The sequence below is a fragment of the Alligator mississippiensis genome, chromosome 15 (genome assembly GCF_030867095.1).
Source record: "Alligator mississippiensis isolate rAllMis1 chromosome 15, rAllMis1, whole genome shotgun sequence".
Lineage (NCBI taxonomy): Eukaryota > Metazoa > Chordata > Crocodylia > Alligatoridae > Alligator > Alligator mississippiensis.
Window position 1 is genome coordinate 23,798,512 of NC_081838.1, and position 16,834 is coordinate 23,815,345.

At 64.7% G+C, this 16,834-nt stretch overlaps 2 protein-coding genes across 4 annotated transcripts; both read right to left on the bottom strand.

Moving 5' to 3' along the window:
* Positions 1–45: 45 nt before the first annotated feature.
* On the bottom strand, positions 46–3,897 carry CHRNE (cholinergic receptor nicotinic epsilon subunit). Of its 2 annotated transcripts, XM_014595817.3 has the most exons (13): positions 3,397–3,897; positions 3,150–3,280; positions 2,993–3,037; positions 2,615–2,724; positions 2,379–2,534; positions 2,159–2,262; positions 1,682–1,861; positions 1,295–1,409; positions 1,065–1,176; positions 825–984; positions 562–686; positions 343–488; positions 46–213 (listed from the first exon to the last, which is right to left on the bottom strand). In XM_014595817.3, the coding sequence occupies exons 1-12, from the start codon at positions 3,452–3,454 to the stop codon at positions 348–350; spliced, it is 1,437 nt and encodes a 478-aa protein (XP_014451303.1). In that variant the 5' UTR covers positions 3,455–3,897; the 3' UTR covers positions 46–213; positions 343–347. The 2 variants fall into 2 exon arrangements, with proteins under 2 accessions (XP_014451303.1, XP_059573855.1); XM_059717872.1 differs by having other exon boundaries at positions 46–488.
* MINK1 (misshapen like kinase 1) lies at positions 3,816–16,607 on the bottom strand. 2 transcript variants are annotated; one of them, XM_059717812.1, is made up of 33 exons: positions 16,338–16,607; positions 15,522–15,587; positions 15,106–15,162; positions 14,885–15,010; positions 14,572–14,682; positions 14,191–14,281; positions 13,797–13,927; positions 13,411–13,465; positions 13,204–13,282; positions 12,919–13,094; positions 12,739–12,808; positions 12,158–12,377; positions 11,893–11,982; positions 11,366–11,452; positions 10,859–10,999; positions 10,522–10,677; positions 10,162–10,353; positions 9,957–10,045; positions 9,716–9,810; positions 9,192–9,286; positions 9,030–9,053; positions 8,701–8,840; positions 7,963–8,062; positions 7,737–7,862; positions 7,514–7,616; positions 6,972–7,121; positions 6,664–6,807; positions 6,417–6,551; positions 5,875–5,975; positions 5,642–5,791; positions 5,391–5,550; positions 4,812–4,951; positions 3,816–4,580 (listed from the first exon to the last, which is right to left on the bottom strand). In XM_059717812.1, exons 1-33 carry the CDS (start codon positions 16,605–16,607, stop codon positions 4,497–4,499), a joined length of 3,954 nt encoding a protein of 1,317 aa, XP_059573795.1. In that variant the 3' UTR covers positions 3,816–4,496. The 2 variants fall into 2 exon arrangements, with proteins under 2 accessions (XP_059573795.1, XP_059573796.1); XM_059717813.1 differs by lacking the exon at positions 11,366–11,452.
* Positions 16,608–16,834: the final 227 nt, after the last annotated feature.

The window sequence follows — 16,834 nt, forward strand, 5'->3', positions numbered from 1 at the left end:
CACCCCAGAGCCAGCCACAACTTGTCCACACAAACCAGTCCTGCATTGTGGGGTGGAAGCAACTCCTTTAATGGACAACCACAGCCAGGGGGTTCAGCTGGGCCCAGGATGCAGCCAGATCTTGAGTGAGTAGAACAGGGCTCTCCACTGTGGCCAGGAGCACCAGGGTCCTAGCAGAGAGCAAGGGCTGGTACCAATCCCAGCTCCTATGGGCTGGGGGGAGAAGGATGGGGGTCAGGATAGGGAAAAGGGTGCATCAGAGCCAAGCTCTAGATGCAACTGGCTTTGGGCTGGGCGCCATGACTCCCCAAGGATGCTGCACCCACCCGGACACAACGCTACCTGGCCTAGGCGAAGGGCTTGTCAGGGACCTGGTTGAGCTGCCCCACCAGGAAGATGCCAATGGTGCCGGCGGCGAAGAGCAGCAGCGCAACCCAGAAGCAGAGCGTGTCCAGCGCCTTCCCCACCAGCACCCAGCGCCCTGCCTCCTGTGGCACAGGATGCCTAGGTTCTCTCCTGGCCCTGCTGGGGGGCGGCACAGGGACTGGGGCTTGTACTCACATTGTCCGCATCGTTCTGGGCCTGGATGGTGGCCGACACAAAGTTGCAGGCGGCAACACACTCGCGGATAGCTGGGGCTGCCTGCGCCAGGCTGATGCACAGCTCCCGCGCTGGATCCAGCCCCCCTGCAGGGAGGACAGTCAAGGACCCAGGTGTCCGAGCTCTCTGGTCTCCAAAGACCCTGCTGTCCAGGACTCCAGGCCCGACTCCCTTCCCATGCAACCCAGGTGTCTGGGGGGGGGGGGGGGGGGAGGTGGTCTCACCAAGGGAGGGGCCCAGGTGCCAGTGCCGGAACAGGACCTCACTGCGAGGAGTGTTAAGTGCCTCCTCCTCAGCTGCCAGCAGATAGGGGGGTGGTCCTGGGTCCTGCTGCCTCTCAGCCACCTCCCCACCCAGCACTCGGGGCAACAGCTTCAGCAGCACCTGGGGGCAGAGGTTGGAGGCCATTGGGGAGGGATTGGGGGGCCTCAGGGGACCCAGGTGATTGGGGTGGGGGGGCTCACAGGCAGGGGCCCAACCAGGCGGTGGGTGCTGGGTGTGCGTAGGGAGACATTGAGCACCACGACGCAGCTCATCACCACCAACATTGTCACCACCATCACGAACATTAGGTACCTGCCAGCAGGACCCAAGAGTCTGGGGGGCTCTGCCCAGGGAACCCAGGCATGCAGGCCTCCAGCCCCCCTCCTCGCACCTCCCAGAAAACCCAGGTGTCCCGGGGGGGGAGTCTCACTGGCCCAGGAGGGGGATGCTGAGTGAGGTCTCCGGCACCTTCTGGGCGATGAGGAAGAGGAAGACTGTTTGTGCCAGCAGCACCGAAATGGAGAGCGTGCACTTCTGCCCCCCCGCTGCAGGGACCAGATTTTTGGGGGGGGGGGGTCAGGGGCTGGAGAGGGACCCCCTCTACCCCGGGAACCCAGGTATTTGGGCCCCCAGGGCACATTCCTGAGGAAGGCTTAGAAACACCCTTACCCCAAAACAGCAAGGGGAGGGGGCACCAGCAAAACCCATGTGCAAGCACCTCCCTGGTGCAAACCCATATAAGCTCCTCCCTTGGGTTATTGTGCAAAGCATGTAAGCTCCCGTGCGAGGCCTTGTGCAAGCCCCTGTGCAAGCCCACCTTGCGCAGGCAGGAAGTAGACGAGGAGGCCAAGGGCCGAAAGCAGCACAACGGGGATGACAATGTTGATGATATAGAAGAGTGGCTTGCGCTGGATCACCAGAAGGAAGAGCACAGCCGGGGCCTCCCCTGCCTGAACCCGGCGTGCTGGCCGGTGCCGGATGGCCCATTCCCCATTCTCTGCACCCAGGGTCAAAGGTCAGGGCCAGGCCACCTGCAGACCCCTGCTAGTGCCCCAACCCACAACCACCTGCCCTACAGCCCTGCCAGTGGCTCTCACTCCTAACCTGCAGTCCCCAGGACCCAGCTCAGATCCAGCCCAGCGCTGGGTGCATATGGGCCCTGTTCTACCCAGCTCTGCTACGCCCCAGAGGTGACTGCATCTCAGATCCTGGATCTCCAATCTGCCAACACCCCTCTACCCCAGAACCAGGGCCTCACCCACTCCCCCCAACTCCAGCCCAGTCCTCCCTCAACCTGTGAAGGCTGCAGGGTCAATCGTGATGCTGTCAGCCACAGCCCCTGTCACAGTGTCTGTGTAGAGCCGCAGGTCAACCTCGTGGCCCCCATATGTCCCCGACCTGGGGGCAAAGGGAAGCCATGAGATTAGGCCCTGATGTCCCACCTGAGGCAGCCACATCAGGGGCCCCTGTTCTACTCGGCCCCCAGGGCCCACCCCAGAGTCAGCCGCACGCACTTGAAGAGTAGGGAGCAGTTCTGCCAGTCAAAGGGGAAGTAGGTGACGGCCACCGGGCAGGAGCTGCGGTAGATGGCAGGAGGCAGCCAGTATACAGACCCGCCTGGGTATATCAGCACGTTGCAGTAGTAGGCAACCTCAAACCCACCGTCGATACTGAGGGGGAACGGGGGGTTGGTAGCATTAGGCCTGCCGGTGCCCCTCACTCCCAACCCTCAGCCCCCTCCAGGCCTCACTTGTTCTCCAGGACGATGTCTGGCAGCCAGACCAGCGTGGATGGGACCCTCAGGGACTCAATTCCCCCAAAATCGCTGCTGTTGTAATCCAGGCGGTAATCGACCCATTGCTGGGGCAGAGAGAGGGCTGGGTACAGGGGTTGCAGGTGGGGAGTGAGGGGCACCACTGGAGTAAGGGGGGCTGTGGATCAGGAGTGAGGGGGACTGGCAGGACTCAATGCCCAGACACCTGGGTCCTTTGAGAATTCTGGAGAATGAGCGAGTTTGGGTGAGGAGAGGGCCTGCGGGGATGCAGGACCAGCAGGTCGAGGTCCCTGGTCAGGCCGAGGCAGGGGGGTGGTGGGGGAAAGAGACGAGACAAGACAGGACGGGACTCACAATCTCGATCCAGATGTTGGTCGTCAGTGTCTCCTCCTTCTCATTCTGCAACAGCAGGGGGAGGTCAGGGACCCTGGTGGGGCTTCAGGTCAGGAGTGAGGGGCACTGGCAGGGCAGGGGTTGGGGGTGGTGTCTTGGGGTGCCCCTCCTGACTCACCAATGAGATGAGGTTGGTCAGTGTGAGCTGCAGCTCTACAGTCACTGGGTCCTGGGGTCTCCGGGTTGGGCGGGTGCTGGGGTCGTAGCCAGAGAACAGGGTCTCGAAGAGGCGGCGCTCCTCATTCCCACCTGGGGGGCAGTGGGGTAAGAGCCCCCACCCTGCCAGTGCCCCTCACTCCCAACCCACAGCCCCCTGCCCCACCCCCTCCAGTGCCCCTTACTCTCAACCTGCAGCCCCCCTTTACCTGCTCCCCCCAGGCAGAAGAGTGTGGCCCCCAGCAGCACCAGCCCCTGCCCTTCCATGGCCCTTTGTCAGGTCTCTGCCGTGGCCCCCGGGGGGATTTAAGGCTGCGGCTGGTTCCGGGGCGGGAGTGACATTGGATCTGCACCCCCCGCTGTCCCACACCTGTTCCCGGCACGTCCGGAAATAACACCACAGGGGGAGAACCCAGACATCCGGGTTCCCAGCACCACCCCCCAGAACCAGAGGCCTGGCGCCCCCACCTGTCACCCAGACGCAGCTGGCTCTGGGCTGGGAGGTGGCCAGTTAGAACAGGCTTCAATTGTCCCCTGCTGGGTGGGGCTCACAGTACTGCCCCCCCAAGATCAGGTCCCCCCCAGAATCACCCCCCCACCCCCCGGGGAAATCAGAGGCAGAAAATCCTCAATTTTGGATCTTTTATTTTTTTTATTAACAGATGAAATCTCAAGGCCACAACAAGGGGGGGGGGGGGGGGGGGGGGGGGGGAGCCAGACCCTCCCCGCCCCACCAGCCCCAGGGCCAGCCCAGCCCCCCCTAGTGTTAACCCTTGCAGTGCAGCAGCCATCAGCCCCCCCAAAGGGGGTGGAGCCTCTGCTAGCCCCACCCCCTCCAGGCTGGCCCCAACCCCCACACCAAGCAGGGGACCCCCCCTTCAGAGGGGGGGGGCATTAAAGTGCTTCATTAAGGAATTAACAAAATAGGATTAATTAGAGCAAAATATACAGACTTGGGGGAGGGGAGCTAGCCCCAACATTCACCCCAGGCTGCACTGGGGAGGTAATTAATGGCTCTGGGGGTAATTAAGCAAAGCAGAGACAACGCCAGGGTCCCCCCTGCCCCCTCCAGCTGGGGGGCACTAGCCACGCAGGGACCCCAAAATGCAGCTGGTTCTGGGGGGCAGCAATCAAGTAGAATGCCCCCTGGGGGCGGGGCTATAAGAGGGGGGGTCCCCCAGCTGTCAGTCACACCAGTTGCCTTAGAGACACCCTTCCCCATTCAAAGCAGCAGCAGGAAAGGCCTCTGGTCCAGGGAGGTGGAGTCTGGCAGCAAAGCCCCGCCCCTTCCAAGGCCAGGGGCGGGACCTCACCAATTCATGATGCAGTTCCTGTTGAGGGTCATGAAGTAAACCTGGCTGCTGCCGCCCGAGCGCACTGAGGCAAAGAACACCTGGGGGCAAGGGGTCAGAAGTCAGGGGGTGAGGGGCACAGGGTACCCCGATCCAGCTGGCTCTGGGGTGGGTGTGGTTGGGATTGCGTAGAACAGGCCTGGATGCTGCCAACTCCAGGGAGGCTCACGTCTGGGTGTAAGAGCCTGGATGCACCCAGCTCTGGAGAAGGTCACATCTGGGTGTAACAGGGCCCAGATGCAGCTGGCTCTGGGGTGGAACAGGGGCTGTACCTTGTCATTGCGCTCGCAGAGGAACTTGAGACGCTGCGCCCGCTTGTGCATGAAGACGCCGTCCAGGCGTCCCGTGTCAACAGCACGGATCTCAATGGCCTTCTCCCCCCAGCCCATGATCTGGTTGGAGCAGATGTACGCTGTGGGGTGGGGGGGAAGGGAATCAGCCCAGAGAACCAGGCGTCCAGGCTCCCAGCAGCCCCTGGGCCAGCCCCAGACAGCAACATAGAGGGGACCCAGGCATCCAGGAGGGGCCGTCCATGCCCTGCTACGGCCCCCTGGACTCGTGCCAGACCTAGAAGGAAACCCAGGCATCTGGGCTACCAGCACCAGCCAAGCCCCCCGTCCTTAAACCCCAGCCAGGCATCTGGGGAGATAACTAACTCCATCCCTGCTGCAGCCCATCAGATCAGAGAGACCATCGAGTGACCCAGGCGTCCGGGGAGGAAAAGGACCCAAACATCCAGGGAGAGGATGCTGTTCGGGAGGGAAGAACCCAGGCATCTAGGAGGGGAAGAACCTGTCCAAGAAAGGACCCAGGCGTCTGTGGGGGAAGGAAACCAGGTGTCCAGCACTCACCAACGGAGCTGGGCGTCTCCCCCCACTGCAGCACAACGTCCTTGGTGATACGCCCATGGGTGCTGACATAGACACCCTCATCCTCATAGCACAGCAGCATCTCCAGGCCACCGGTGTCGGGCAGGAACACGATAGCATGTGGTGTCACTGGGCCCGGGATCTGAGGGGGCATGTGGAGGAGGGGGAGCGTCACAGGGGTCAGAGGTCCTGGGGGAGCATGGAGGGGAGGATGGGGGGGCCTGCACACTCACGTGCACGGGCACGTAGATGTCATACGTGTTGCCCGAGTCCACATCGATGGCGTGGAAGCCGGTGCTGGAGCCGTAGACCACCTTGAGGCGCTGCCCCTCCTCCACTGTCAGCTCCACCAGCAGCGGGCGGTGCGGCAGGTCCGCAAACGACTGCAGGGGCAGGGGGTCAGAGGACCCAGGGATCCGGGCCCCCAGCCCCCTCCCCTCCCAGAGGACCCAGGCATCTGGCGCACCTTGAAGGCCATGAATTTGTGGTAGGGCCGCGGGGCCCAGGCGTAGACCTCCACTGAGCTCTTTAGTGCAATCACCAGGAACTTGATGCGCTCGTACTTCACTGTAGCCCCGCACACACGTGTCCGACACACCCAGGGCACAGGGACACATGTGACCATGAGACCCTCGATCCAGGGCTCTGGGCCCCCCCAGCAAGGGGAGCTCCAACCCCTTCCAGTGCCCTGGGAGCCTGCCCTGCCCCCCCCGATGACCCCCTGGCCCTTTCTGGTGACCCCTGAACCCCTTGTTGACCCCAGACCCCTGCAGTGACCCTGAGTACCCCCCCAACCTTCCCCCACCCAAGCAGTAATGGGTGCAGCCCTTAAGGTCACTAACAGGGGCTCAGCCCTGGCGACCCTCAGTACCCCCCAGCACCCCAGGCTCACCCAGGTCGTAGTGGGTGCAGTCCCCAAGATCACCGTCACTGGGGGGGCAGCCCTGCACCCTGAGCCCCCCAATGACCTCCAGATAATCCCCAGAGCCCCTAGCCCCCCCGGCTCACCCAGGCGGTAGTGGGTGCAGCCCTCAAGGTCGCCAACGGGGGCCCAGCCCTGTTTCTTCTCCACCTCAGGGTCATTGCGCAGCACCTTGTTGCGCAGCCAAGACAGGTAGTACACGCGCAGCTTGTTGCGCTTCCCTGCGGGGGGAGGACAGTTGAGGGGGGGCTGGGGCAGAGGGTCTCAGCACCGCGGTGGTGCTGAGTAGATTGGGGGTACTGGGGAGGTCACAGGAGGCGGCAGGGGTCTCACCAGAGATGGTGGTGAGCAGGTTGAGGCCCTCGAGCACATCTATCTGCTGGAAGCGGCGCCGACTGACCAGGCCATAGACACGCCCGCGCCCGCTGCGGTCCAGCAGCAGCAGCCCTTGCTCCGTGCCCACCAGCAGGTTCACACCTGTGGATCCCTCATGGGGACGGTGCCATCAGGGGGGCTCCAGGAACCAGGACCCCCCCCATGCAGTCCCCCAGATCCTGCTGGAACCCTGCTGCTCCTCCCCACCCTCACGCCCACACCCCCAAAGACTTCTCCCCACCCCATGACCCCAGACCCCCGCTGACCCCAGAGGGCGGCACAGAGGATCTCAGAGCCGAAACGCTTCTTGTACTTGCGGATCTCGGGCGCGTCGCTGGGGGGCCGTGGGGGGGCTGGGTTCACATTCACCACCGAGCCCTTGCGGCTCTCGACCCCTGGCCATGCTCGGCCTGGTCCTGTGGGGGGCAGAGTTCGAAGGTCAGGCACCCCCACACTTCTCCCATGCAGCCGTGCTCCGGTCAAGGGTGAACCCAAGCCCACCCCCACCCCAAAGTCAGGGGTCAGGAGTCAAAGATCAGGGGTCAGGAGTCAAAGCCACCCCAGAAACAGCTGCACTTGGGTTAGGACCCTGCTCCCCTGCCCCCCCACAGCCATGCCAGAGACCAAAGATCAAGGGTCATAGATCAAGGCAAGACCCGGCCCACCCTTGTCCTGAGGTCAGGGGTCATTAACCCTATCGCTCCCAGCCCCCCCTCCCCCCCCAACCAAATCAATGGTCATGACTCATTCCCCACCCTCCAGCCCCACCAAGGACCCAGATACTGCCCTCCAGTCCCCCCAGACTCACCAGTGAGGGGTAGGGGGTCCCCCCCTGCCTGGTAGAGCCCCGGGTCCACGAAGGTGGTGAACGAGGCCTTCCCAGGGGCCTTCACCAGCCCACGTGACTGGTACTGATGGGGGGGGGAAAAATATAGGGAGGATGAGACACCCCGGTCCCCCCAACCCCCCCCCCCCCCCAAGTCCAAGAACCCCCAAATCTAGCCCCCTCCACCCCGCCCATAGCAACTCACATCAGGGCCAGAGTCACCGGGGGGGTCGGCGCGGGGGGGCCCCTCACTGGGCTGCACCACATCGGGTAGGGGGGGAAAGCCATTGGCGTCAGGGACTCGGCGGGCACCACGCTCCGCTTCTGGGCTCTGGGAGTGGGCAGCAGGAGGTGTTATACCCAGCTATGCCTCCCCCACCCCAGAGCAGGGTGCATCCAGGGCCCTGTCCTACCCCCCAGTGCCCCCTCACCCGTGGCCGGGGCAGGGTCCCTTCACCCCCGAAGTGTCCATGGGGGCCAGGTGCCTCGTCATGGACCACCATGGTGCTCACGCTGTCTGTGTCCCCGTCCCTGGGGGCAGAGGGCAAAAATCATTTGGGTCGCATCCAGCCGCACCCCCCAGGCCCCCCGGGGGAGGGGGCGGCCTTGGGGTAGGGGTTAGAGATCATGGGAAGGCTTAGGGGGCACCCCATGCCATGATGCAGACCCCCCTGCAACCCCAGGCCAAGAGAGGAAGAGGCTGTAGGGTCCTGGGGGAGGGGGAGCAGGAGTTTGAGATGGGTCCCTTCTAGTTGGGGGGTCCTGGGGTGGTCTAGGGGGTTCCCTTCCAGCTGGGGCACCCCTTCCGGCACCAGGTGTCCGGCAGGAGGGGTTCTACCAGCTGGGGGGGCTGGGAGGTCCAGGGGGGTGCCTACCAGCTGGAAAGGGTTACAGGACCTTGGGGGGGTGGGGTTTGGGGGTCCCTTCCAACTAGGCAAGTGGGGGGGGGGTCCCTTATAGCTATGGGATTAAGAGGAGGATCTTTGGGGGTGTCTGTTCCAGCTAAATGGGGTGGGAGGTTCTAGGGGGGGTCTAGAGGGGACTTTACATGCTAGGGGGGTTGGGCGGGGTCCCTTCCAGCTAGGTGAGGTGGGTTGAGGGGTGGACCAGGGGGTTCCTTCCAGCTAGGTGGTGCGGAAGAGTCGGGGGTGGGGAGGGGGGTGTTGTACCTGGCAGGGGGTGCAGTGGGGCTGTCGCCATCACTTTCGTCGCTGGAGCCGGGTTCATCGCTGGAGGATGAATAATCTGTTGCCTTCTGGGGGGGCCGTGGCGCCTCCTCCGGGCGCTCCCGCAGCGCCGCCACTGCCGCCTGGGGGGCCAGGGGAGGTCAGTGCCCAGGTGAATACCTGAGTCCTCCCCAGCTCTAGACACTGCAGGATAAAAACCAAGGGGGCCCGGACGCCAGGGCCCTCCCCCCACCCCCTCTGTCTCCTGGGTTCCCCCCATGCCATCCCCCACAGCTCGAGCACCCATGTGTAGTGGGGCCCCATGCACTGACCTCGCCAATGGCTCGTTTGTAGCTCTGGGTAGCACCAAGGGGAGAGAAAGGACAGGGTTAGAGGTGGCACCAACAACCCTCCCCCAACCTGGACGTCAGGGTTCTCTGGAGGAGACTGGGGGCCTGATGCCTGGGTTCTCTGCCCACCCCCGCAGTACTCACAGCAGGCCGTCCAGGGCGGGAGCGCGGGTCCTCAGCTTTCGGGGGAGTACCAGGTGCCAGGACAGGGGAGCCAGGGGGCCGCGGTGGTGGCGGGGCTGGGGGGACGGGGACAGGGGGTGTTAGCAAGAGCCCAGCCCCCTCTCAAGCTCCGTGACCCCCACAACCCCATATTAACCCGTGACTCTCCCTTAAATCTATAGGCACCCCTGTGACCCTCATCCCCTTACACCCCCTGTGACCCCCAGCCCAAGACTCCCACAAGCCCTGTGACACCAATCTCTCAGAACCCTCCCAAGCCCCAGTGCCCCACCCAAACTCACAGCGCATGACCACAGCCCTGCTAACTCCCCAGCTACCCATGACCCCCTCACCCCCTTCCAAAGCCCCCCTCGTGACCCTCTAACCCATGACCTCATGAACTCCCTCAGCTTCCCTGTGACCCACCAACCCATTACCTATATAATCCACAACCTCCATAACCCCTAAGCTGATCGTTTATGACCCCTGCAAGCCCCCAGCCTTACCTCTGCCGCGGCTGCGCTCCAGGGACCCAGCCTGGGGCAGGTGCCCGTCGTCCGTCCGCTCCCACCCAGGGTCACTGTGGCGCAGGTCGGGGTTGCTGCAGGGCATGATGGGAAGGCAGCAGTTAGGGCTGCCCTGGGGACTGTTCTACCCAGCCTGGCCCTCCCCAGAGCTGGCTGCAGCTAGAACTGGGCGAGGGGCTCAGTGGGAAAGGGGACCCAGGCATCCAGGGGATGGGGGTACCTGGCGCGGATGGCATGGGTGGGGCGGGCACTGGCCCCAGCACTGCCAGCATTGAGGGCGGTGGCGATGGATGAAGTTCGTTGTGGTACCTGGAGGGGCGCAATCTCAGCTTAGAGAGAACCCAGGCATCCAGGCTCCCACCCCTCCCGTTCTCACCCTCAGCCCCCTCCCCTCCCAGAGAGCCCAGGTGTCCGGGCAAGCCTACCTTGGGTGGGGTGTCCGGGGGAGCAGTGGGGTCCGAGCTCTGGCGGGCCAGGGGGGCACGGGGTGGGGCTGGGGCAGGGGGGGCAGCAGGGAAGCCCCCCCCTCCCACCCGGGCTGGTGGCTCCTGCAGGGATTGGGACCGTGGCACCGGTGCCCCATACGGCTTCAGCGGTACGCGGTGCGCCACATGGCTCTGGGCAGAGCAAGGGGAGGGGGAGTCAGAGAAGTGGCTAGGAACACAGGAGCTCACTCCCCTCCAGGCCCTGCTGCCCCCCACTCCCCGAGCCAAGAAAGAACCCAGGAGTCCAGGCACCCCAAACCCCACCCCAGAGAACCCATGCGTCTGCCCCCACCCCCATACCTTGTGCTGCCCCTCCTGGGGCTCAACCGGGCGCTGCATGGGGGGAGTCTGGGCAGCAGGGGTGAGGCCAGGGGGAAGGGGGGCCTCAGGCATGGACCCCGCCCCTGCTGGCGCCACAGGGGAGCTCTGCTTGCTCAGCCGCGCCCGCTCATCCCCCTGCAGGAGGGAGGGAGGTGTTGCAGCGACCCAGGCATTTTGCCTGTGTGGCCCACCCAGGCCTGGAGAACCTAGGCACCCAGACTCCCAGCATCCCGGCTCTCACCCCCCAGCCCCCACCTTCCCTCCCACAGAATCCAGGCATCCAGGTCCCCTGTTCCCCCGGAGAACCCCAGCGCACCTGGCCAGGGCGGGCTGAAGCAGGTGGCGCCCCCTGCTGGTGCTGGCGCTGCAGGGCGCTAAGGAAGGCGTGCTCCTGCTGAAGCTGGCGCTGGAGCCGCTCTGCCTGGCGCTGCTCCTCCACCTGCTTCCGCTTGTACTCCTGGGGGGCGGGGGATGGAGGGGGGTCAGGGACCCAGTCATCTGGGCCCGCATGCCTCCAGGGGACCCAGGCCCCTAAAGAGAACCCAAGTGTCCAGGCCCATGTACCCCCAGGTGACCGAGGTGTCCAGGCCCCACAGTCCCCCAAAAGGGAACCCAGGCATCCTGGCCCAGCTCTCCAGAGAACCCAGGCATCCAGACCCCTCCACACCCAAGGAACCTAGGTGTCTGGGTCCCTATACCCTACAAAAGGAACCCAAGTGTCCAGCCAGCACCACCCCCCAGAGCTCTGAGAGCCACCGCCAGGCTGCTCTAGCAGGGTGGGTGGGGCCAGACCAAGGAGCAGGGCCTAAGCCAGGGGCGTTACCAGCAGCAGGGCCTGCTCCTGCAGCAGCTGTTGCTGGAGGACCTCGAGCTGGCGCTGCTCCTCCTCTAGCCGGTGCCGAATGAACTCCTGGGGGGGGGGGGGGGGGGGGGGGGCAGCGGGAGGCACAGGGCAGCGGACAGACAGAGGCAGACAGATGCGAATGGAAAAGGACAGGTCGCAGCATCCAGCCAGAGAGAAAAGAGAACCCAGGCATCCGGGCCCAGCCCCACAGCCTCTCCCATCACTGACAGAACCCACGCGTCTGGGCCCAGCCAAGCAACCCTTCCCAAACAAGCAGGAGCAGAGAACCCAGGCGTCCCGGCCCAGATCAGACAAGCAGAAGGAACAGGGTAGCCCAGAGTTTGGGGGGGGGGAGTGGGGGGAGCCCTGGCTGGGGGGTCCTGAGGGGGTCACAGAACCTGGGTGGTGTCACTGGGGGCTGAGAAGGTCCAAAGTGTTGTCTCGGGGGGTCTTGGTGATCTTATGGGGGCCTGGAGAGGGTCTGGGGGGACCAGGCGGGTCTGTACCTGCTGGCGCTCAGCCTGGCGCCGCTCCCCCTCCCGGCGGCGTGCCTCCTTCTCCTGCAGCTTCCGCTGCTCCCGCTCCCGGCGCTGCTGCTGCAGGAGAGGAGGGGAAGAGGGACTTTGAGAACCCAGGGGTCTGGGCCTCTCTCCACCCACAGAGAACTCAGGAGTCTAGGCCCCAGAATCTCTGCTGTCACCCCCCTAGAGAACCCAGGCATCCAGCTCCCCCCCCCCAGCAGAGAACACCAGGCATCAGGGCCCCACCCACCTCCTCAAGGCGCCGTCGTTCCTCACGCTGCTGACCCAGGCGTCGCTGCCGCTCCAGCAGGAGTCGCTGGACATGGGCCTCGGGGTCATGGGCAGGACCCGGTGGGGGCGGGGCCACGGGAGCAGGACCAGGCCCGGGCCCTACGCCCCCCTTGTGCTCCTGCTGTAAGCGCAGAAACTCACGGCGCAGGGTCGACTCCCCAGGGACATTCATCAGCGAGCTGGGGGTGGAGCCAGAGCTGGGGTGGGGCGGGGCCAGTGGGGGCACACCCCCTGAGGAAGCCCTACCCCTCAGCTACACCCACACCAACCCACCTTCCTGCAGGGTCCCACCCCCTTGATATAAGCCTCATAGGCGCTGCCTCCTGAGCCCTACCTGGGCCATTCAGGCTCTGCTCATAGCCCAGAATCCAGGCCCCACTTACTACACAAGCTCCACCTATGCCTGTGGAGGCTCCACCCACCCAGTGCCCCAGGCTCCACCCCTACCCAAGCCCCAACCCCACATACAGCCAGTTAGCTCCGCCCACTAAGCCACACCTTGCCAGGCCCCCCTCCTCGAGGAGGCTCCGGCCCCCATACCTGGGCTCCCCTTCCTCGCCGTGGCCATCATCCTCCTCCTCACTGCCGCTATACTCGTACTCCGTCTCATCTGTGGGGGGAGGGGGGAGGGTTGTGGTCATTGTGTGGTGGCCCTCACACTCCCAACTTGCAATCCCCCACCTCCCCAGTACCCCTCACCCCCGACCCACAGCCCCTCACCCTTCTCCCCGCGGCGCCGCCGGGCGCGGTCCAGGTGGTCCCGCAGCTGGATGCGGACCTGGCGCTCAGGGGGCTGGTCCCGGATGAATGGTGCCTGCAGCAGCTGCTCGGTGCCTGGGCGGCTTGTGTAGGCCTTGGTCAGGCAGGTCTCCACAAAGTCCAGGAACTTCTTCGACCTGGAGTGGGGCAGCAGATCGGGAGTGAGGAGCACAGGCTGCAGGCTGGGAGTGAGGGGCACCTGCAGAGTTGGGGGAGGGGAAACTGGGGGACCCCCCCCCCACTTACCACTTCTTGGACTTGAGGCGTGGGGGGGGGTTCCGTGGGATGAGGAACAGGGCGCGCATGGGGTGCATATCACACAGTGCTGCAGAGGGGCAGGGAGGGGCATTAGCCATGCAGACCCTGGCGTCCAGGCTCCCAGCCCCCACCCTGCTCTCACCCCGTCCCTTCCCCTCCCAGAGAATGCAGGCTTCCAAGGCCCCCCACACTCACGGGGGGCTCCCTCAGCCATCTCAATGGCAGTGATGCCCAGGGACCAGATGTCACTCTGTTGGGAGGAAAGATATGGGGAGGGGTCAAGATTGGGCCCTGGCCAGGGGGAAACCAAGCATCTAGCACCCTCCCCCACCCCACAAGGCTGCCTAGATTGATTGGCCCGGCGCCCTGGGTTCTAAGGCATCTGATGGCTCAATGGACCAGGGGCGGGAGGGACTCAGTGCCTGAGCACCCCACAAATGGGGTCGAGGTGGAACACAAGTATCTGGGGCTGGATCCCAGCCTCCAGGGAGGGGTGGGAGAGTCCTGGAGGAATCCAGGCATCTGGGGGCCCCAGGGAGAGGTGGGGGGACCCGGGGAAACCCAGGCATCCGGGGACACACCCGGCAGTCGTAGGTGGCATGGGGGTCGTCGTCACAGGCAATAACCTCGGGCGCCATCCAATAGGGCGTGCCAATGAAGGTGTTGCGCCGGCCCACTGTGCGATCCAGCTGTGCACTGACCCCGAAGTCAACTGGGGGGAGGCAGGGACGGCAGTCAGGTCCCGCCCCCAGCCCTACCCCCGCCCCTGGCCCTTCCCCCCAGAGAAGCCCTCATCTGAGCCAAGGAAGGGACCCAGGTGCCCAGGGCTCAAGACAGGAGAAGATGCAGACATCTGGGAGAGAAGTGGCCCAGGTATCTGGGGGGTGGGTCAGGGGAGGAGCCAGGCATCTGGGGGCCAGGACAGGACAGGACCCAGGTGTCTGGGGGAAGGGAACCTAGGCATCTGGGCCGTACCCAGCTTGACCTCAGCGTTTTCGGTGAGCAGCACATTTTGCCCCTTGATGTCACGATGAATCACCTTGTGCGCGTGCAGATGGGCCAAGCCCTACAGGAGTGTGGGGGGAAGGAAATCAGCCAGGGACCCAGATGTCCAGAAATCCCTTGTCCCCCCAGAGGCCCAATAGGACCAAAGAAACCAGGTATCTGGGCACCAAGACCCCTTTCCCCGCCCAAAGTGAGGACAGTCCCAGGCATCCAGGCTTTGCTGTGGTCCCTGCCACTCCCAGCCTCTCCTGGGCAAGTCAGGCATCTGGGCTTCCAGTCACTCCCCCTGCCCAGTAGAACCCAGGCATCTGGGCCCCAGGGGAACCCCGGTGTCTGGGGGGGCCCACACACCCGCAGGATCTCGCGGCAGACATAGGCGATGACGTCCTCACGCAGCGCGTGGCCCTTGGAGCCCTTCACCAGGTCAGTCACAGATCCAGCGCCGCAGAACTCCATCACCAGCTGGAGGGGGCACAGGGGGAGGGGTGTCGGTCACAGACTGGGGGCACCCTAGGATCCCCTGAGCATCCCCTCGACCCCCCACCTCCCCAGCTGTGGGAGGTCCAAGCTCCTCTTTGGCCCCCTCTCTTCCCCTCAAGGGGCTCAGAGCAACCCCCGTTCCCCCCAGGCCCAATCTGAACAGACCCTTAGGACCCGCCCTCACCCAGAGCTGGTCATCATGCCCTGGGGGGCTCTTCTTGACAAAGGCCCCATAGTAGGTGGCAATGTTGCGGTGGTGCGAGTACTTCTTCAGCATGTTGATCTCCTGCTTGATCTCTTCTTCCTCGTCCTGGGGGGCCAGGGGGTCAGCTCCCGACCCGCAGCCCCTGTCCATCCAGCCCTGCCGGTGCCCCTCACTCCCGACCCGCAGCCCCCTTTTCGTACCTCAGTAACATCCATGACCTTGATGGCTGCCAGCTGCCCTGTCTTGACATGGCGGCCCTAGGGGGTGAGGGCATCAGATGGGGGAAGGCAGTGGGCCACCTGACCCCACTTCCCTCCCAGGAACCCCAGCTCCATGGCCATCCCCCACCACTGGCTCTCGGTGGGGAGCCCAGGCATTGGGTGTGCAGCCCCTCCCCACCAGGCTCCTGTCCCCTCCCAGAGAACCTAGGCTCCCGTCCCCTCTTGCCCTGCTCCCGTAGCCTGCAGCACACACCGTGGGAGCCACGTGACAAGGACCGTGAGGGGCAGCTACAGTCATGAGGGGCCTGGAGAGGCCGAAGGGACTCAGGCTTCTGGGTCTGCAGGCGGGGGGGGGAGGATGGACTGAGGCATTTAAATTGGTGGGAGGGTCTCACCTTATAGACCTGCCCGTAGGTCCCATTGCCGACGACTTCTACCAACTCGAAAATCCCAGCAGGGTCCTGGGGGGGAGAGGGGGGGCAGTCACAGGGTGGGGAAACCAGCAGACTGCCCCCACCCCCTTCCAGGGGCAGGGCCTGCCTCAGGGCGGGGGAAGGGAGCCAGTGAAGCCCCCCCCACTCTCCTTGGCCTGGTTTGGCTCCGGCAGAGGATCCCAGTGGGGGCTGGAATGGGGTCATCGGGGCGGGGGGGTGTACAGCTCCTGACACATGTGGGTTGCGGGGGAGGGGGGACCTGGGGAGCCCAGGAGTCCGCCCCACCACCCCCCCATGCAGGCAGGCTGGGGCAGGCCCACGGCATGGCACAGCCGCACCTGGGAGCAATGCCAGATCTGGCCAGGAGCTGCATAGGGGGAGGGGGTGTTGGGGCAAGGGGTTCCTCGTGACCGGGGGCAGTACTGGGTGCAATGCAGGGACTCGGGGGGGGGGGGGGGGGGGGAGGGGGACCGGGAAACCCGCCGGCTCCCCCGAGGTATCGCACCCCTCGGTGACCTGTCTGAAGGGAGAGATACGTGGATCTCCGACCCCAGCCCTGACCTTTGACCCCAGCCCATAATAGGGGACTACCCTAACCCTTCAACCCCCTCCCCTGGCGCAGACCCCATGTCCTGCCCCCGGACCCCTTTGACCTCCTGTCCCCTCCCCTCAGCCGCCCTTGACCTTTAAACCCCGCCGCCTGCCCAGGGCCCGGACAGGCGTGACTTCTGACCCCGCTCTGACAACCCCCCGGCGACCTTTGACCCCTACCCTTACCCGCAGGGCGGAGAGGTCGATGTCGTCCAGGCTGCGGGCGGGGGCGGGGTCCGCCATGCTGGGGGCGGCAGGGGCAGGGGCGGCACCGGGCACGGGCACCGGCCCCCGGCGGCCGCGGCTCCGCGCACCGACTGCCAGCACCGAACTGCGCATGCGCCGCCCGGGCAGCAGCACCGAACTGCGCCTGCGCCAGTCTTGGCGCAGGCGCAGTGTGAAGGAATTACCAGGAAGCATATGTGCAGTAAAGGGCACGATTACCTTGGTACGCATGCGTAGCTGGCCCGGGAGCAGGGGGCGAATCCCTGTTGTGAGCATGCGTGTAAAAGTGAGTAGGAGGGGTTTAGGTTGTAGCCGTGTTGGTTTAAGGACGTAGGCAGACAAGGTTCTTTGGGTGAATTTGATATTTTTTATTAAACCAACCCAAATAGTTGGAGAATATTTATTAAGCAAGCTTTCGGGTTCAAAAACCCTTCGTCAGTGGGTGGGAGGACCTCACG

Excerpts from the sequence above, each read along its gene's own strand:
- CHRNE (XM_014595817.3), bottom strand. The coding sequence starts at position 3,454 with ATGGAAGGGCAGGGGCTGGTGCTGCTGGGGGCCACACTCTTCTGCCTG. Across the intron at positions 2,535-2,614 it reads GACATCGTCCTGGAGAACAA|TATCGACGGTGGGTTTGAGG; the intron begins GTGAGGCCTGGA and ends GTTCCCCCTCAG. Across the intron at positions 1,177-1,294 it reads AGCATCCCCCTCCTGGGCCA|GTACCTAATGTTCGTGATGG; the intron begins GTGAGACTCCCC and ends TCCTGCTGGCAG.
- MINK1 (XM_059717812.1), bottom strand. The coding sequence starts at position 16,607 with ATGCGTACCAAGGTAATCGTGCCCTTTACTGCACATATGCTTCCTGGT. Across the intron at positions 15,011-15,105 it reads AGGTCATGGATGTTACTGAG|GACGAGGAAGAAGAGATCAA; the intron begins GTACGAAAAGGG and ends CTGGCCCCCCAG. Across the intron at positions 6,808-6,971 it reads CCTCTGTGCCGCCCTCTGGG|GTGTGAACCTGCTGGTGGGC; the intron begins GTCAGCGGGGGT and ends AGGGATCCACAG.